Source organism: Tasmannia lanceolata, unplaced genomic scaffold, assembly GCF_043159265.1.
Source record: "Tasmannia lanceolata isolate RefF3 unplaced genomic scaffold, GAP_Taslan_0.1 ptg000019l, whole genome shotgun sequence".
Lineage (NCBI taxonomy): Eukaryota > Viridiplantae > Streptophyta > Magnoliopsida > Canellales > Winteraceae > Tasmannia > Tasmannia lanceolata.
This window is the reverse complement of record NW_027518696.1, coordinates 4964065-4984204: the sequence shown is the minus strand read 5'-3', so window position 1 is coordinate 4984204 and position 20140 is coordinate 4964065. Positions and strand designations below refer to the sequence as shown.

At 39.3% G+C, this 20140-nt stretch overlaps 1 protein-coding gene across 1 annotated transcript; it reads right to left on the bottom strand.

Annotated features, from left to right (window-relative positions):
- Positions 1–1319: 1319 nt before the first annotated feature.
- Positions 1320–10160, bottom strand: CAX11 (cation exchanger 11). Its single transcript, XM_077363029.1, has 2 exons — positions 8875–10160; positions 1320–2596 (listed from the first exon to the last, which is right to left on the bottom strand). Exons 1-2 carry the CDS (start codon positions 9796–9798, stop codon positions 1832–1834), a joined length of 1689 nt encoding a protein of 562 aa, XP_077219144.1. The 5' UTR covers positions 9799–10160; the 3' UTR covers positions 1320–1831.
- Positions 10161–20140: the final 9980 nt, after the last annotated feature.

Below are 20140 nucleotides of genomic sequence, written 5' to 3'. Positions count from 1 at the left end.
ACAGCTTGATGATATGAACTCTCTTTTACATGTTTTCAACCTAAAATCTGGTTTCTAACATCCGTGTGTCCAAACAGCCCCTTTATGTTTGGTAATACCTCGAGTTTGAAAAGTTGCAAAAATAAAAAACAATCCTCTATGAAATTTTTGAACAAAAAAAATGTTATTTCGTGTGGCCATCAGCCCTTGATCGGAGATCTGATCGTGACCAATGGTGACAATCACCATGCGATAAACCCCCGAACACATATTGATTTTCAAAATTATACTTATAATTATTATTTTGTATAAAAATTAATTTTGTAAATAGTTGTCTATATCAATTACATGGCGTGTGCATTGGGAATTTTATGGGAGAGGATGAGTCAGCTTGATGTGGGTGACTCATCAAGTGGATGACATATCCCACCCAACTTTGAGAGGGTAGTTAACTTGGGTGTGATTGATGGAGACAAGGAGCTCTGATCAGAGCAGCCTAAAAAATAGGTCATGGTGGAGAAAAAAGAGGATTGTATAAGCAATAAACCACCAACAGGAGAGTACATCCCAAAATATCAGATAAACATCAGCTCTTTGAGAAGAACTAAAAATTCAGTCACCTGTATTTTGATTGGAAAATGTATACCCATCCATGATTTCAACATCTAGGAACCTCAAAACATGCTAAAATGAGGAAAGAAAAGTTGAGACCCAGAAAACCCAAGAATGAAAATTTGCATTGTTAGTCTATGAAATCTTAGAATACATCCTTCTTCTGTAGTGGCTGTTTGGATCTAGGAAAGTGAGTTTTCTAGCATTTGGCTAACTCATTTTTCATGGCAAAATTTTATTTTAGAATCACAAATTTTTTCTATTTTCTAATAGGAAACTTTAATAATGGACATGAAATTTTATTTTTATGAGAAAACAACAGCGGGTGAAAAGAAGAAAAAAAACATTCATGACAGCATTGTAGTGTTACTAAAATGTGATAAAAGAACTCTTTATTTACCAAAATTCTAAAATGTTTGCCAATGCATATCATCAGATTCTAAAATAAAAATAATATTAACTTGTGATTCATTTATTCCTCATCATAATTTACTAATGTTTTAAGACTTATAAAAATGTTTATAGAGTGAATGGACATAAGGATGTCTCAATATAAACTCTTCACCTCCTAAGATGATGAAAGGCTCCTACTTTCCTAATTTTTTTATGATGCACTTGGAGCTCGTCGTCAGTATCAATCCAATAATATTATTTACAGATGCAGATTCAGACAATCCAACAATGGTTGTTTTCTACATCCAACACTACCGAAGTTTCATGAAAACGCATTAACAACTCTACAATTATCCTACTGTCATTTCACATTGCAAATGCCCAATCATACATTAGAGAATGGAACAAAACAATGCCGAGAACCAGTTTTATTCTGGCTAATAATCACATGAAAAATTACCAAGTGAATATAATTACTCACATTACTTCACAAAGTTTATCCTCTCTGCCACCTAACTCGACTTCCAAACACGTCGCGAGGTGCCGTTTATATCCCTAACCATTGAACACTTTGATCAGGCAGCGATCAGGCAGCACGGCTCATCATTTTTTTTTTTTTAAAGATAGAACGCAAGTTCTGGTTGAGCTCAGATGCGACATTGCCACCCTTTTTTTTAGGTGAATATTGTGGGAAACCTTTCCACACTGACGCAGCACGGCTCATCATCAATGTATATATATTATTGGCTGATGACTAGCACATTGGTCAGCCCCGACACCCCGCTCTGCTATAATATGATAAGTAGTGAAAATTTTCCTCCCAAAAAAATCTGATAGGAACCCGTCTTCACCCTGAAAGCTTCGCTATGATTAAGCTTACGGCAATGAAAACAACATAGAGCCCAACAAGGCAGAACCCCCAGAATCTGGGCACCCTGAATCCGAACAAAGTTACGACCAACAAAGACCCCATCAAGCTCAAGAACAAGAACACAAAGGCTACCACAATACCCATATTGAAACGAAGCTCATATGCTTCTGGATAGACATCAGCCGTCTGTATCACTAGCGCTGTTCCCAATCCAATAAGCATGTTGAACATGGGGCACGCAAAGCACCCAGCCATTGCCATCGCGGGCTGGCCCCCCTTGGCAAGTGCCACATCAGCCACAAGATCCCCTACTGAGTTTCCCCATGCGAGTACTGTTAGCCCAAGAAGTGCTGGTGGGAGCTCTAGTATGGACCCCACAGCTGCCAAACAATCCAAGAGCTCGCCCGCCATGGTTGATATCCAAAAGACACTCATGACAAAGGCAACGAGAATTGCTGGCATTTGCTCGGTTTCTGGAGGAACCTTTTCGATCATGTAGTGTACTAATCCAAGAGAGAAGCTTACAAAGGCTATAATGGACCAGAGAGGGAAACGGGTACTCGGAAGGAGAAATATAATTTGATGATCCAGTGGGATGAAGGAACTGCATGAATATAATAGGGTGAGGGGGCATAGGGCGATGTTGGCTGAAAAGTAGAATCTGCTCCAATCGGAAGGTGCCGTTGATGGTATTGTGAGCTTTAAAAGAATTGAAACTGGAACCTCCCACAACCTTGGAATCTGTACAAGCACCAAGAGCAGAGTCAGGGCCATCTCTATAACAGATTTCAAAGTTAAAACCATTATCACCAAAATAATATTAACAGCTGAACTAATGACCACATTTAATTATTTGTAACTGGAAGAACTGACGATAAATGCTGTAGAAAGACAAGTTTTACAAACATCTGTCTCAGTTACTTACAACTGGAAGAGCTGAGAAAATGCTGCACAAACAAGATTTTTATAAATATTTGATCTTTAATATTAAAATATTTGATCTTTAATATTCTAATAACCTGTTGAGCAACACATTCTGCCTACACCAAGTAACAGGATGATGCGAGTACAATTTTCTTGTACAATTTTCTTCTACAAAGAAGTAAAGTTGAGTGGTCATGTTACAGATGGGGAACCAAACACATGGTCATAAGTAAACATTGTAAATCAAATATCGCGAGCAACTCTTCTTCTTCTTCTTTTTTCACTTTTTTTTTTTATGAAAGTCAAGCGCAACATCATTCTGCTCCTTTTTCTTGAAAAGCCGAGAGCAACATCATTTTGCTCCTTCGTAAATGCAAATCCCAATAAATCAGAAGCCGACCACAATATATGCTTAATCATGGAAAAAAGTCAAACATAGGCTCTGGTGCAATACAACTGTTGCAACTAAGTCGAGAGATATCTCTGGTGGCCTTCATCCTCCTCTTTTAATGAGAAGTATGCAGTACTAAATTCCCAATGGAAAAGCCAGTTCACTGAATATGGATAGAGACCATCACCTCATAAATGAACTGAACAAGAAGAGGTTACATGTTCTCAGCAATGACACAAAAAGGACTTAAAATAAACTGATAAACTACGATGCAAGATACAAAACCTGATATAAACTGCATCCAGCACAGGATCTTAGCCTGGAGAAGAATTCCTGTGTTGCACAGATACGGGATGGAAACTGAGATTCCCGAACTAAATGGTATATTTTAATCATATTTGAATTTGATGATTTATACTAGTCAAACGGTATGGGGTTTTGGAAGGAGACACTCATTTATATAGATATTGTGTCCTATTTCCATATAAAAGCTTCCTATTAAGATAGATGAGATCAAATGTATTTATTTTATTTTTTTCCGAAAGAGACTGACTGTATTTTAAATGTACATTTATATTGTGTGGGAAAAAAGAAAAAAGAATAAAATCCAAAGTGTCAAACCATAATGCATAAATATCGGGATCTGACATGTGCCAGTCACGAATACCTTCTTTGCCTATGAATTCGTGCAACATGTGAAAGATCTGAGGAACAATCTATTTCCACTCATCCAACACCAATAATCTACAAGTGAACAACCAACAATAATATCACCATTCCCACTAAAAGAGGGTGCTCCAAATAGAGGAAGCAACAAGAGAAATGTTGCTTTCATAGATTAATTCTCAGCGCAAGAAGCCAAAACCTGAATCCCAATGTAATGAATAAACTCAAAACAGGTCGCATGTAAAATCTGGAGAGGATTTCTGACAAAATCCAATCAGGTCATGCCCAACTGTGAATATGTTAACAGACTGGAAAAAAGAAGCGCAGAATCGTACAGACCCAAGGCACATTATTTACAGTTCATTGAATTTGAAGAAAACTGGCTAACAGCGCCACATTTTTTTTCATGGTTATCATGACAGACCTCCACTCTACAGAGGCATTACTTTTTTGAATCTAATACAAAACTTGAGACAAGAGGCTCTAGTGTCCCTTCTCTAGGGGGATTCTCCATACATTTGTCGCCAGTGATCTATATGAGATGTCCTGATGTCCCCTTAGACTGGAATTGGGCGAGGTAAGTTCCCTTGCAACTGAAAGCAGGATGATTAAGGGGGCCCCACACTCTCAAGTTAGGATAATTTTAGAATCTAATCTCCAAGGCTATGTTTATAAATAGGAGTCAAAATCTATTGGTAAGGGGCTTGGTCATGTTTACTGTGATATATGACTTCTACAGCTTGATGGCAGTTGGAACGTGTTTCCTCTTACATTCCAAATAATTAAAAAAACATCAGTTCTAATATTCCTGCAATAAATGTTAAAAAAAATACACCAGCCCAAGTCGGAACTCAACCATGTTGACCTATTTTTTGGCCTGGCGGAGTATTAGTAGTTAAAAACCCCATCAATTGACTAGATTGAGTTTTCCATTGACTTGAACAAGGGAAAAACCCATACAAGACCCCTTTCCAGCATTCCAACATTTTAAGGTTTTTGAGCAGCTTAACTCAGTGAACTTCCCTAACCCTATGGGCCCAAGAGAGAGAGAGAGAGAGATTTGAATGATAGCCAAAAACTTTATTAAAAAGAGAAACTGAGATGGTCAAAGTACAAAAGAACAACCAAAAAAGAGGAGCAAAGAAACCACAAATACAAGGACAAGTGGGAAGGGAATGAAACAACGTTAGTGATTCTTTAGAAACTCCATCCCTCACTAGTCTATCCGCCACCGAATTAGCGGAGTTTCTCACAGCTGAAACACTATACTTGATGAACCAATCCGGTCAAACAATTCATCAAAGAACCTATCAAATCTCCATGGGTGGTTATGCGATCCTTTTAACCACCGAATCACATTCAAGGAGTCTCCTTCCACCACCAAGGAAGCCAATTGATTTTGCTCCACTAGCTTAAGATCTTGATGAACTACACGAACTTCTGCTTCCAACGCATCCGCTTCTCCAATGGGCCCTGTGAAGGCCCAAATAACCTCCCCTAAGTCGTTTCACAAAACACCTCCAATATCTGTCGGACCGGGATTTCCAGAACTTGAACCATCGAAGTTCATCTTGAAAAAGCCAGGTGGAGGGGGCGCCCACTCCCGCACCACTTTTTGTCTTGACTCCATGCTATATCATACTTCTTTCCAACCTTCCCATAGATCATAAGGTGAACAAAATATATACAACCAAATATATGAAATAAGGAACAATTAGGAGATTTCCCAAACAAGCAATGGGGATTATTTTTCAAAACATGGGAAAACCGACAATCAATCAAATGAACAATAGTAAGAATGGCTTCACGCTAAAGGTAGTGTGAAGAATGAGAATCAATCAGAAGCATATGAATCACTGAGAGATATTCATTCTTCCTCTCAGAAACACCATTCTACGGAAGAGTGTAAGGGCAACTCCTACGAGATAGGATGCCCTCCTTATTTAGCAATTGTTGAAATTCATTAGAAAGGATCTCCCCCCCCCCCCCGAATCAGAACGGCTGATCTTTATAACAGTAGGAAATTGACTTTTCATCGTTGGAAAAAAAATGTGCCAGTACATCTATCACATCAGGCATTTTTCAGAACAAAAAAAAATCCCTGTATATCAAAAGAAGTCATTTATAAATGTAACAAAATAGTGATAACCCTGACGAGTGGAAACTGGTGCTGAATCCCAAATATCACTGTGTACAAGTGCAAATAGTCTTGTAGTAACATGATTATTAACAAGAAAGGACAACTGAGTGCTCTTACTAACTAAACTCAGCTCAACTCAACTCAGCTCAACTCAACAAAGCCTTTGTCCCAAACTAGTTGGGGTCGGCTAAATGAGTCCTTTAGAAAAAATTCATGAAGAACGTAAAATGAATCTACCCGGCTCTAATCCTAGTTCTTCTACATGGATCATTTTCTTCCATTCTATCCTATCCAAGGTCAAGTTCTCTGTTATGTTCCTAGCTATCAAGTCTTTCCTCAATGTTTCTACCCAGGTTGTTTTCGGTCTGCCCCTACCTCTTTTTTACTCCATCAATTTGGCACGAGTCGCCTCTTCTCGCCGGAGCATCCAAAGGCCAACGTTGGATATGTCCAAACCATCTTAAGCCGTGCTCTCTCATCTTCTCCTCAATTGGAGCCACCCCCACCTTTTTAAAACATATATCATAATTTGAAGGAAAAGAAACAAGAGAAGCAACACCTTTATTAATAATCAGATCAGAAAATAACATGGATGCTAATCGATCTTCGATAGCCTACACATTTATGCAATAAAGATCACAAATCATTTGCTAACTGAAAGTCAGTGGAAGAAATGGAAAACAAACAAATAGAGGATGATGTAAACCGCATGTCATAGTAAAAAAAGTATACCCGTCAACGCCTACCAATTTCCCTATCACCTTCCCCGTGTGCGGGTCTTGTATAACACAATCACCAGCAGAGAATGGGATAGAACAATTATTTTCTGACATACGGAAAGCAAAGGTGCAGATAAACTACGAACAAATCAAGCATCCCTGTTAGGAATTAACAACGCAGCAGAATAACGATGCAAAGATAAAACGAAAGATCACACACAGAACACACAGATTTACGTGGTTCACCCAACCAGTTTGGTATGGGCTACGTCCACGGCAGAGCAACAAGCCAACGATTCCACTATTCTAAAGGAAAGATTACAAACCCTCACACCTCTCTAGGGCATCTCCTGATATCACATCCCTTTTATATGGCGTTCTAAGTCGCGTTACAATAAAGAGAAAAAACCCTAATTCATGAAAGTACGAAACAACCCCCAGTATAAAAATACCCTAAAAAATTCGGGTCGGGGGCTACCGCCCCCGAACCCCCGCCTTCAGGCAAGAGCAGTCGGGGTAGAGTGAACAATACTTTCCAAATTAGACTGAGATCAGACTTCACCAATAATAATCCCTAACACGTAAACAATGATCAAGAGAAAGTGAAAGGGAACCATAACTACGTCCAAAAATGTGTAAGAAATCATCATTAGAAGTAAGTATTTTTTCTTTTATGACCACAATACTTCACAGTGGCAGAGAGATTCTTGTGCATTCTAGACAAAAATGGTTGGAGGCACTAGAATCCAAACCATAAAGAAGAAGACTCGCCAGAACTACCTTAGAAGCTACTAGTAGAAAGAACCATTGACATCGAGCTAGGAAGACCACAACCATAGTCTCCTGAATAATCCTCTGAAAGGCATCAGAAAAGGGAAGTGCCGTGGTCATAAAAGCACTAAGAGGCTCCACTACCACCACCATGAGGTGTTAACTGATTACCTCCACAATCTCAATGATGTCCCTAGGTACCAACTCCACGAGAAGGACCATGTCAACCACCACTACAGGCCTCGGGTCGCTTAATGCACTCGAAAATAACCTGACTAGTTCTACAACAATAACAGCAAGTATGATGTTTCTTACACTTTGATGCCACATGTCCGTACTCCATACTCCTTGACACTCGCAGCATTGGACTTCGCTCAAATATCAATGCCTCTGTCTGTTTCTATCAGAGGATGTGTTCACAATCTATCATAGCCCGAGTCCGAGTCCGAGTCCGAGTCCGAATCCGAATCCGAGTCTCTACTTCAAGAAGCTATCGCATCGAGAGATGTTAATCTGGAAGGTTTCCATGACTAATGATACTAGCCCTAGTTGTCTCAAATTCCGGGCGTAATCACATCAGGGATTGCATAACTCTACTCCTTTCCTGAAGTTGCATTTACTCCTTATGTGAGCTATTTGAAATTTGTTGTAGGGATAGCATATCCTGCTCCATCCAGAGGGCCATAAACCCTGAGTAAAATGATTGTATATCCTTACTCCCCTGAGAGTACCGGGCTAAGTCACTCGACACGAAACAGTCATGCTTGATTGACCTTCTGGAGGTAATCCCACATCTCCTTACATGGGTTTTGTAGTATATCTCTAAAGATTATTGAGAATAGATGTTTCCCTTGATCACTTTGGAGTGTTTCGCTGTGTCAATCAGCTTATTTTATACATAGTTTTCCCCTTTAATTGCTTTGATCTGATACTTGGCTTGGAGCATCAATCCCATATAATGTTACATTGTACCCTGCATCATTATTTGTGATACAAAAGCTCAACAACTAATAACCTATCTAAGTTAGATCACATAACAGCACTAGATTTTCAAAATCCAAACTTTCATTAAATAATATATGTTGAATCTCATAATCAATAGGTGATCATTACCAAAGCATTACAACCAAAGTTCCTTTGCAGGAAATTACAAAGACAAAGGAGCTATTTACCTACCAACTTCAGACTAATCACCAACAAAAATGACATTGAAAATTAAACCTTAGGTCTCCTTACCTAAAAATAAAAACACTATCCAACTGGAAGTATGACGCAAAATCAAATGTGATGTAAGGAGATACCCATGTCTAATTCCCAAATTGAAATTCAAGAACACATTGCGTTTTACTAAATGAAGTTAGTACATAATGTCATACAAACAAAAAACTATATTCAATCTACAACATACCTGTCGAAGAACTCCACAAAACCCATAATCACACTTCTCCTCATCCTTGTTCCCCAACCCTTCTCCATATTCCAACTCCACTACTTTCAAAGACTTCTGACCCTCCCCAATCAAACCCATCTCAACCTCACCATCCCCTCTCCCTCCCTCCACAACCACATCCATCCAAAACACAAACCCAACAAAAAACAAATAAAACCCAACAAACCCAATAGCCTGCCAGAGAAAAATCTCAGCACTAAGATAAACATAGAACAACGCCAATGCCGCAATCAAGTAAAAGAACACATCCCTAACAAACGGGGCCGGATCAACAGTGAAAGGGGCCGCATAAATTGCAACAAAACCAACAACAAAGGCAGAAACAAAGGTGCCCGCGGAGAGAATGGCGCCGAACCCGGTCCGGGCATGACCGGACCGGACCGCGGCCACGGACGCGAACACGTCGGGCGCACCATTGCCTAGCGCGAGGAGGGTTACGGCCCCCATGCTTGGAGAGAGATTGAGATGGGTTGAGAGTTTTGTGACAATAATTGAGAAACGATCTTGGGCTGTTTTGACAAGGAAGTAGAATTGGAAGAGGAGAATGAGGGAGAGAATGAGAATTGAGAGAAATGGGTTTTCGCGAAAATGGCAGAAATGAAGGGAGGAGTAGTTGAAGAGGCCATTTGAGTCTCCATGGCAGTGGGTTTGGGAGAATGAACAGCGTTTTTGAAGGGGGATTTCGTGGATTGAAGAGCAAGATGGGGAGGTTGAGTTGGGGGTTTGGAGGAGGGATTTGTGGGCGATTAAGGAAGAAGATGTTGGGTTTTGGGGGAAATGAGGAGGGAAGATTAGGAAGAAGAGGAAAGAGAGGAGAAGGGTTATTGAGATTGTGGTGGTTTTGATGGAGGAAGAAGAAAAGGCCATGAAAATGCCATTCATGGGCTAAGAGTGTTATGTTATTTGGTGGGTTTCAAACTTTCAATTGATTTGGCATTTCTTCTTCGAATCTCGATTGATGAATGATAATTGGGACTGAGACTATAAACTGGAGAGGAATGCCTCAATAATCGATAGGCGTTGGATCTCTAATTGCCTAAAAATCATGCGAATAGGACGATCATAACATCCATTCATATGTATTTTTGGCTGTTTTCTCGAACAAATACTTTATCAGATCCATACGAGAGACGAGGTAGATTCTTTGTGATAGAAAGCAGTGTCTAAGCCTGTGGATATGCCTTAGAAACGGCGCTCTATGTCTTAAATCGTATCCCAACTAAATCAGACGATATTTATTGGACACTAGAATTGGTGATTGGAATCATGTTGAGACCAAATGTAATGCCTATTTTATAGCTGACCTAGATCAATCAAATGTGTAGTGACAGGTAGACAGTTACGTGGACCTGTGGGTCCACCCGGCTTGCCCGTAATTTAAGGGATCCGGGTCACTATGAAATTTGACCCGGCCGGTACGGGTCACATCAAAAACTGGGCAGGCCAAGTGGACCCTGGGTGCCCTTGAAAACCCAAATGATTTAGATGTTATATAGTGTAAGCCCTTATAATCCATAATCCCGTATTTTTCAGATTGTACTGTACAGATCACATCTTAGGATGATCTAAACCAACCATGTAATGGAACACAACCTAAACTGGTTGTGCCCCAAAAATCATTGTAGGATAATTAACAGCACTTGGGTTGTGTGGGATTGTTAAGACCACTGGGACTTTCTCTGAGTGCCGAAAGCACATTATAACTTCCACCACCACTAATTATCCTCACTTAATCCTCTATTAACTCAACTAATTAGAAAACTCAACTGATTAGAAAATGGGGATGCATAGTGTTGGTGCTAATGTCCTTGGAAAGCAAATAGTTTAACTTTATGTAATACACAGTTCATATGTGAATGATTGTTCCCATGGATGTTTATTGTTGTAATGAAATTCATATTTTAGGAGTCGCTAACTTAATTAGGTTTATATTTGGCCGCTAACTTTCACTAATACAGTTTTGGGCTAGAAATTATTTTCCCTATTAATTCATCGATTATTTTCACTCATCCGAAATAGTGGGGAAACGATACTAAGCCTAGATTGGGTCAACCATTTTAAATACTCTATTGGGTTCCATTTTAACTGGTCGGTTGGATTCCTGGGATCATGCCCACCATTTTAAACCTAATGTCTTGATTATGTGGGCTACCATATCCACACAAACGGCTAGAGCTAATCATTTACATCTCCTCCTGCCCCGCCATGCATCGTTGAGTGGTGGGTCCCACCAACTCCACCCAAACACATGTATTGGGTGGGGCCCACGTCATGTTTTGATGGGTTGGGCACACAGATTTGCACCATGCATAGCATGGGTGGGGCCAACCCAATGCATATGTGTAAGAACTACTTTTCATATGGAAATGATATTCACACCCTTTTATAACACACATGGCACGAAATGAGCCACTCCAGCTAATGCTCCTTCTTAAGAGCTAATTAAAAGAAGGTAGCACCGATGTGTATAGAGGAAATACCCTTAAATTTATATTGATGTGTAAAGAGGAAATTCATATACCTACACCCTTTTTGTCAACAATGGCCCAATTCCCTTCATATACTTCTCTGATGAATCATTATAGACTATTTTCCGATATCCACTACCTAGTACTGAATTCGGATTCTCTTTTCGGATTGGCCCATATGGTAGATTATAAGTAGAAGGTTGAATTGTCAAACAAACGTTTATTATCTAATGAGAATGACTACATAAAGTCACTTCATGATCGAGGCAGGGGTATGTGAGATCATGACCGTTGATCAAATAGAAAATATGAGCTGACCCACATGGTTATAGTCCCGTTTCGAATACATATATCTCATGTGTATAAGAATCAGAAAACAAAAATCAATGCTTTAGCTTCTCTTTGTGGAACCCTGTTGGCTGGGGCACTAGGACCCAGATCAGAGGTTGGCCGCGTGGTTCTAGGCTTGTGTGCCAGCGATGCCCATTGGGCTTGGGTGCTAGATCCAGATCAAAGGTTGGCTGCGTTAACTTAGGCTTTATGTGCCCCCACACACCATGATGGTGCTACTCAATACAGATAATAGTTGCACCTTGCCCATCACTAATTGGTTTTAGGATAGTTGGTAGAACACAATCGTACAACTGGTATCTAATAGTTGCACCTTTCCCATCACTAATTGGTTTTAGGATAGTTGGTAGAACACAATTGTAAATGAGGTATAAGTGGGGCCTGATAACTGTCATTTTGGTAGTGGGCCCAACAAGTTTTTTTTTTTCAAAAGACGAAGTTCATGGCAATAAAATAAGAAAAAAATCACATTTATAAGATTAGAGAAAAGGTTTGGCAAAAAAAAAAATCATCCCTAGATTAGAAAAATTGGTTATTAAAATGAGGGTGTCATTATAAAAAAAAAAGGACATACTAATATCAATAACTAAAATGGCAAAAAAGAAGGTCAGCCACGTCAGAGATGACAGTACGTGGAGGGATTAGATGGGAATGATATGATTTTGGCCAAGTGGAGCAGTTAATCGTAACGTGCAAACTCCAACCCCTCTCACGTGCAAACTCCAACCCCTCTCTTTTTTTCTTTTTTTTGTTTGATGAGTAAGCTGGGGTTAGGCAAGACCCCGACCAGATATCATTAAGAATAATGAAAAAGTACAGAGATTAAAGGGGCTCGATAGCCAGCAAAAGGGGAACAGGCTCCCACATACATAAGAGAAAATAAAACAATAACCCAAGGACCCTCTTTGGCCAGAAGGAAGCACACTTATATACGAGCTATTTAACTTCATTTCGGTCCTCTTCGATGAGATGAAGGAGCTGGGAAGTGGAGAGCACTACCGGAATATCAGGTCCCTTGAAGGGAAAATTTACCTTGGAGAGCAAATCAACAGGTTTATTTCCTTCCCTCCAGGAATGTGATATTCTCCAAGCCTCGCAGTGTTGAAGAGATTTGAAGATAGCAGAGACTAGATTCAAGCATTTCCATGGAATGTTTGTTTTCATGGAGATGGTGTCAACCACGAAAAGGGAATCTGACTCAATCCAAATCTTAGGGATACCTCTGTCTTTTGCCATGTTGATGCCATGAAGAATCGCTTGGAGCTCCAAAACATAGATGTCATCCATATCAGTTTCTACCGAGAACATGGCCAAGATCATTCCTTTATCATCTCTGAGAAGGCCCCCAATACCAGCACAATCAGCTTCAAGTGAAGCATCAGAATTGATTTTGACTTCATCATTTCGAGGCTTAACCCACCAATAATATTTGACAAGCTCGGCCCAATCTGCTATCTTATACCCGAAGTTAGTGGCAGCTTTAATGGCTCTGGCGTGTACAACGTCCCTGCACATTGAGAGCTGGTTCATCTTCAAGCAAATATCACTCAAAATCTTCTTCAAAACCTGATTTTTATGGGTTGATTTGTTTTAAAAAATTCTTTGGTTTCTCTCATTCCAAATCTGATAGATAGCAGCTTGGAACCCCATTTTGATAACAATAGAGAGCTGGCCATTTCCTTTGAATTTGTCTACAATCCAACTCTCCTCATCAGCAAGAGTTCTTAGGGGTCTTCTTCTCCATCCCACTCTCCACAAAATGGACCTCCATATCCAGGCAGCGTACCCATAAGAAAAGAAAGATGGTCCAAGGATTCAGAGTGTCTTGAGCACAGGGAGCAGCTTCTGTCCTGCACAACAAATGTGAGTCTGTCTCTAGTGGGTAGCCGATTTTGGAGGGCTTTCCACACAACTATGGCTTCCCGCGGAGTGATGCCATTAAATCACACCATAGAACACCAGGGGGGCTTTGGATACTTTAGTCTGAAAGATTCCCAAGCGCTTTTGAGGGAGAAAGTTCCGTCCTCAACAGGCTTCCAAATTGGAAAGTTTACATTAGAGTAATTGTAAATGCCTTTATCAAGGAACTTCTTTAGAGAGGCTAGTGGGGAATTGGTGTCGTACCGAGAAAAAACAGAGGAGATAATACCGCCGGGGTGCCAGGGGGAATTCCACAAATCAATCTTACTCTCATCGCCAACCGAGTAGCAGATGTGAGGCAAAACAGAGCCTCTAGCTCTCAGGAGGCTTTTGGCTCCCCAAGATGGCTTTGCCGGCATTGACATGGTCCAAAAATCCTTATTTCTAACATACTTATTCCTGAACCAGGAAGTCCACAGAGAATCTTTAGAAATTACATTCCAAAGGTTTTTCATCTGTTTTTTTAACTCCAACCCCTCTTTGTTAACGTAAAAACTCCTTTCTCTTCCACCTTGTTTTTTTGTCTATCTTCTCTCATCAAAACCATTCATTTTCTCCACGTCATGTACACACATACCCCGTTTTATTCTTCATCACCTTTTTTTATGACGAAGGGTGCCCCTACCCTGATGACGAAGGGTGTCCCCACGCCCTTCGGGGGTAGGACTAATTCCCTACGGATGCGGGCAGGCACCCGGAGACCCTATTCTTCATCACCTGTAAAGCTCAAACCACTACAAAGAAAAATACGCCATACCGCTTTTGCTTCATTAAAACTTCACCAAAACACTCTTCCCATTGAAGTATATTTCGGCCATAATCGTGACTCAAAATTGAAAGGCAAAAACTAACTCAAAAGATATAAGGATTTGAAAGCAACCCACATTGAAAACCTTTCCCTTTTTGTTCATTCTCTTGTTATATAAATTGAGTGAGGGTGATGTTTGTTCGCAGGCGTGTCAAAACTTAGAAAGAGCTTCAAACCACTATCATTGCCATTGGCATTTTAGGTATCAATAATTCAATACCCATTTTTGTTTTCTTTCCCTCTTATTGATTTTCATTTGTTTTGTTGGTTTTCATGCATCTACAGGAAATATTGTGTGTTGAGCTTGATGGTGATGAGACTGAGATCTATTGATTTATAATTTTTCTATCGTTGTTTTGTTTTTTTGTTTTTTTTGTCCTTTCAGTCCAATCTTTCATAGGGTTTACCTTATGTTGCTCTCTTTATTCATTGTAACCTTTCATAGGGTTTACCTTATGTTGCTCTCTTTATTCATTGTAACCTTTCATAGGGTTTACCTTATGTTGCTCTCTTTATTCATTGTACAATTGAGAGAAAAGTAATGTTTTCATAGGGTTTACTTATGTTGCTCTCTTTATTCATTGTACAATTGAGAGAATAGTAATGTGTGAAGACACTAATAATCTAATTTTAAATCTTCACAAATCTTTTTAAAATGAACCAAAATAATTTGCACCATTAATTCAAAAAACTTGTGCTTTATAGAAATAATTTTGGGTAATCTCATAAGAAATTACTCATAATTGATTTGAAAAGATTTGAAACTAGATCAATTGTGGCTTAAGAGATTTCATACATTAATTAGCTCTCTTTCACTTACTTGGATACTTGCTTAAACAATTTTGTGATTTCTTACTGTTCTAATTTCACTTCTTTTGTCATGCTGAATGAAAAAAAATCTATAAAAAAAAAAACAACCACAAAATAATATTGGTATCAATACTTTTATAACCATATTCAGGACAGTCCAAGAAGAAATCATGGAGTGAAGTTGCAACATTAACCAAATCATAAAGATCAGGAATTGGCCCTGGAATTTCAAAATCCAAAACTGATAAAGGAGAAAAACAAGAAGAAAAATCAAACTCCTTTTCTCTAGTTGTAGAAACAACCTGAGCTTCTTCTTTATGTGTCGTCCTCTTACTACTCTTCCGTTTAGAGAATGGACATTGCATATTCTTAGTTTGTTTTGGCTGCAATCTTGAACCATCTATTGGAATACAAATTTCTCGACTGAGAACTTTACCTATTCTACTTTTGATATTGCTTTCATCGTCCGAAGACTCTGTAGCATATGGGTCTACCAAATGAATCCGAATTACTCTGCTTTTGGCACTTCACTTGGTTTTCGGTTCCAAACTTTCGTTTTCTCTACTTCTACTAGATCAAATTTTCTAATTGGTTTTTGGTTAGGAAGTTCACTTGTATTCTCTTGTTCTACTTGCTCAATAGTTCTTCTTTCTACTTGAAGATTTTTTATTTCACTGAATGGTTTTGGATTCCATAGTCCTCTATTGTTAGTCAGCTCAATCCTTTTCACTTCTTCTACTTCATCATTACTCATTTCACTCATTGTTGGGTTCCATAATCTTGTACTTTCAACAATTCTTTTATCTTGGTTCTTGTATATTTCTTCTTCCTCCCATGTTCTCAGCCCCTTCAATTCTGAGCTTGGATTTAAGTTCCATCCTCTTCTACTCTAAAAAACTTTCTTACTTCTCAGACCCTCCACTTCTGGGTTCTTGTATATTTCTTCTTCCTCTCCTGTTCTCAGTCCCTTCAATTCTGGGCTCTTGTAGTCTTGTATATTCCCTCTTCCTCCTCTATTTCATTAATTCCTCTTCTTTGTGCAACAGCTTTAGGCCCAGGCTTTCTCTTTCTTTTGGGTCTTCTTCCTATGGATGTCCATGTTCCATATTCTTCTGCTTTTAGGCAGCAACATTGTTGAAAACTCTAGTATTCAGCCCCTTCAATTCTGGGCTCTTGTATATTCCTTATAACTCTACTTTTCAGCCCCCTTCAATTCTAGGCTCCTGTATATTCTTTCTTCTTCCTCTCTTTCTTTTGAGACAATTCCAATTGCTTTAAGCCCTTGATTTCTCTTTCTCTTGGGTCTTCCTTCTTCATTGAAATTTTTCCATAGCTTGGGTTGCTTCATTAGCTTGGGCTTGAATTGTGTTTTCAAGACTTGAGGAGGCATGAACTAAAGTTGTGAAGGCGCGATTCTTCATATTAAGAAAGGAAGGCGAGAAAGGCAACTACTATATCGAGGAAACGTCTAGTATCTGCTCTAGAAAACCGTTAGTCGGTAAGCCTATTCCAGTCGTCAGATCAATATTGGACGGCTAAGATGAGGTACCCTCTTAGAAATTCATAAATAAATAACGTTTCACCCGATGATGATCTAATTTAATAGAGTCCAGGCCTTACATCTTCAGCTACCTTTCTCTAGTTAGGCCATGCTATTTTTGGATTTTAAAACCGATTGTAGGCCAAAACTGATTATTGGATGCAAAATTACGTTTAATTTTGAGTCCAATAATCAGTTTTGGCGTCACAATTTATTCTCAGAATCTAAAACAAAAAGGGCCTTAATCTCAATCATATAGAATTTTTTGTGAATAGGAAACACGGCTTTTAGTAGATATGTGAAATAGGAAACACAGCTTTCAGTCTCTAACTAGAAAAAGTCATGTTCATATGATGGTGGGCCCACCGTGATACAAAACTCATATCAGTCAGATGATCATAACTGTTCAATTTATGGCCGTGATGTGATGTGCGGTCGTGGTTGATTTCGTGTCACCATGATCACTTACCATCCGTATTCTGGGTCTACCATACATTGGGCATAGTACAAAATATGAATATTAGAATCGTCCACTTGAAGCAATTTTGAACTATAATCAATTAAGGTAGGGGCTACCATTTGGACGGTCCAGATCATTGGAACATATATACACACACGTTTATTTGATGCCTAGTTGAAATCCTCATGCAAAGACATTCTAATCTGAATAATTTTGATTATTTGCTAGGGACCATCACAGAAATGCATTTCGCAGCTGACTGTTGTATGTAAGAGCCGCCACCTCGGGTGAATTAAATGAATAAGACAAAATCTGCCGAAAAGTTAGCACGTGTGGCTGCTCTCACATGCAACAACCAAGCCACAAAATGCCTTCCATCGCACAAGGCTTTTCGCGGATGGGCGTTGCATGTGAGAGCAGCCACACAGATTTCGTTTTCAGCAGATTTTGTCTTCAATCATGAGGTGTTGATATGGCTGCTCTCACATGCAAGAGCCCATCCGCGAAATGCTTTCTCAGATAGACATGAATCCCACAATCCTTTCATCAGCTATACTCTCTTTACACAATCAGGTACCCTGCCAATCTAAAAAGCTCCAGAGCTAATGGAATGTGTTAAGCTAGGCCCTTTAAGCCTGTCATATTCCAATACTAGGTTGGGTCCAACATAATCTCATACATAGGCAGGCTCTCACTTAGGACCAACGATTATAGATCCGTCGTCCTCGGCATCCCACTCTGTGGCGGCTTTTATCCTAACCTTTTACATATAGCTAGCCTTTTCCACATGTCACCCCTTCTGTGACTTGAACCCATGACATGGTGGCTGGTATGATACCAAATGCTCAGTCCCTAACCAATACAGAACCAAATATCTTCACAGCTAATAGAACATCTTAGGCTAGACCCTTTAAACCTCTCCGGATGTCCCATACCAGATTGGGTCCCACCTATTCCCTTACCAAATGACTTTTGATGTTCATGGTTATTATGAACTTGGGTGTGGTGTGAGCCATCTCTCTCTCTCTCTCTCTCTCTCTCTCTCTCTCTCTCTCTCTCTCTCTCTCTCTCAGCATCAACTTCCCCTATCTGCCATTTTATTATCTTCATCCAATTTCTATCATCACCCCTTCCTCCCATATTATAAAATAAAAAAGAAAAATGCATTCACCAATCACCAGGAGATGGTGGATTTTATAAGCTAAAACCTGGATTGTATAGTCTTTTGACAAAACATGACTAGGCTCATTCGGTGATTGAGTTTTTGGACAGCGACCATATGAATTTTAAAAGGGAGGGTTGGTCCCAATAATTTTACACGTGACACATGTACGATGGAGATTCACTCATCAAATAACTAAACTTTTGCATTATTCCTAACATTGAGATTTACAACAACAATTAAAGAGAAGAAAATGCAAATGTTTAACAAGAGGAATGGTAGAGTGAAGGGCGCCCTTGCAAAAATCAGCTTCAAGGACGCTCTTACTGGTTGATTTCTGTAGTCAACAAGGTACACTTTTTAAGGCACCATCCACTTTTTTCAGCGCCACACTTTGTAGAAATTAACCAATACAGGTGCCGTTGATGCTGATTTTTGTAAGGGCGCCCTTCATTCTATCATTTCTCATTTATAATAATTATAAGAGAGTGACTAGGCAGAAAGACACTCTCGGGATTAAAGGTAACTGGCAATTTTGGGGTCCCATTGGCCCAAATTTATGTTCAATCGAGATCAAGTTATTCTCAAAGGCCGTCTTATTAGCTTTCTCCTAATTATAATTACAAAAATAAACCCCATTAAGGCTCCTTCAAGAACTTAGGATCATCTGATCAAGGTGTTCTCAACAAGCGTTGGCTGGACTTGTTGTCTCAGATAGGATGGATCAACGGCTTTGATCATATATAAGGTGCGAAAGACGACCTAAAAACATGTCTTTTAGGAAGAAGCCTAATAGCATCTTATTAGCATTTTCCTAATTATAATTAGAAAATAATCCCCATTAAGGCTATACAAAAAAAATCAAGGTACTAGTTTCTTTAATCTTAGTCGTGGATATGAAGTTGATAATTCAAGGAAACTATCCCCACATTTCGTCAATCTTCAACTGTTCATGCAAATTAAAACACTATTTGAAAGCACGTGAAGTGCACGTGTCAGGCAAGCTCCGTTAAATACAAGCATGATTCACCGCCTTTATCTTGATCAACAACTAGAAGTTTAATTAGTCAGCGAGAGGCTTTGTCTTCTCTTTGTTGTTTTGCTTGTCTTTTCCAAATAAGTCAATCAAAAGTAAGTAAATATGCAGGAAAAGGGGCTGGAAATATCAACCCCTCTGTATGATAATAGGGGGCAAGGTTTATGAGGTATCGCGCAGCCTGAGCAAGCCACTATAAATACACCATCTCCATGTAATTTGACTCATCCAACCCATTCATTCTATAGGACCTCACATGGATAGGGTGTTCCTAAGAAACCATCTCTATATCATAATCCTAACCATTCGATATATAGGCGCCTAATTTCTAGCCATCCATTTTAAAACCTCCACAAATCATAACCCTAACGATAACCCATAAACCTAAACATAACCATAATCATAATCCTGCATATAACCTACAGAATGAATGGATTTGATGAGTCAAACAACTATTGGAGATGGTCTTTTTAGAGGGGTGCTCAGGCTGCGCGATACCTAAGAAACCTTTTCCTGACAATAATAAGATAGTAAGATAAGATAGTATTCAAACTTGCTTTGTAAGAAAGATGTGTTGACTAACTCAAAAGAAAGATGTGTTGACTAACTCAATCCATAGGTTCAAAACACATTGATATCACTGATTTAAAACACAATAGATTTCTTCAA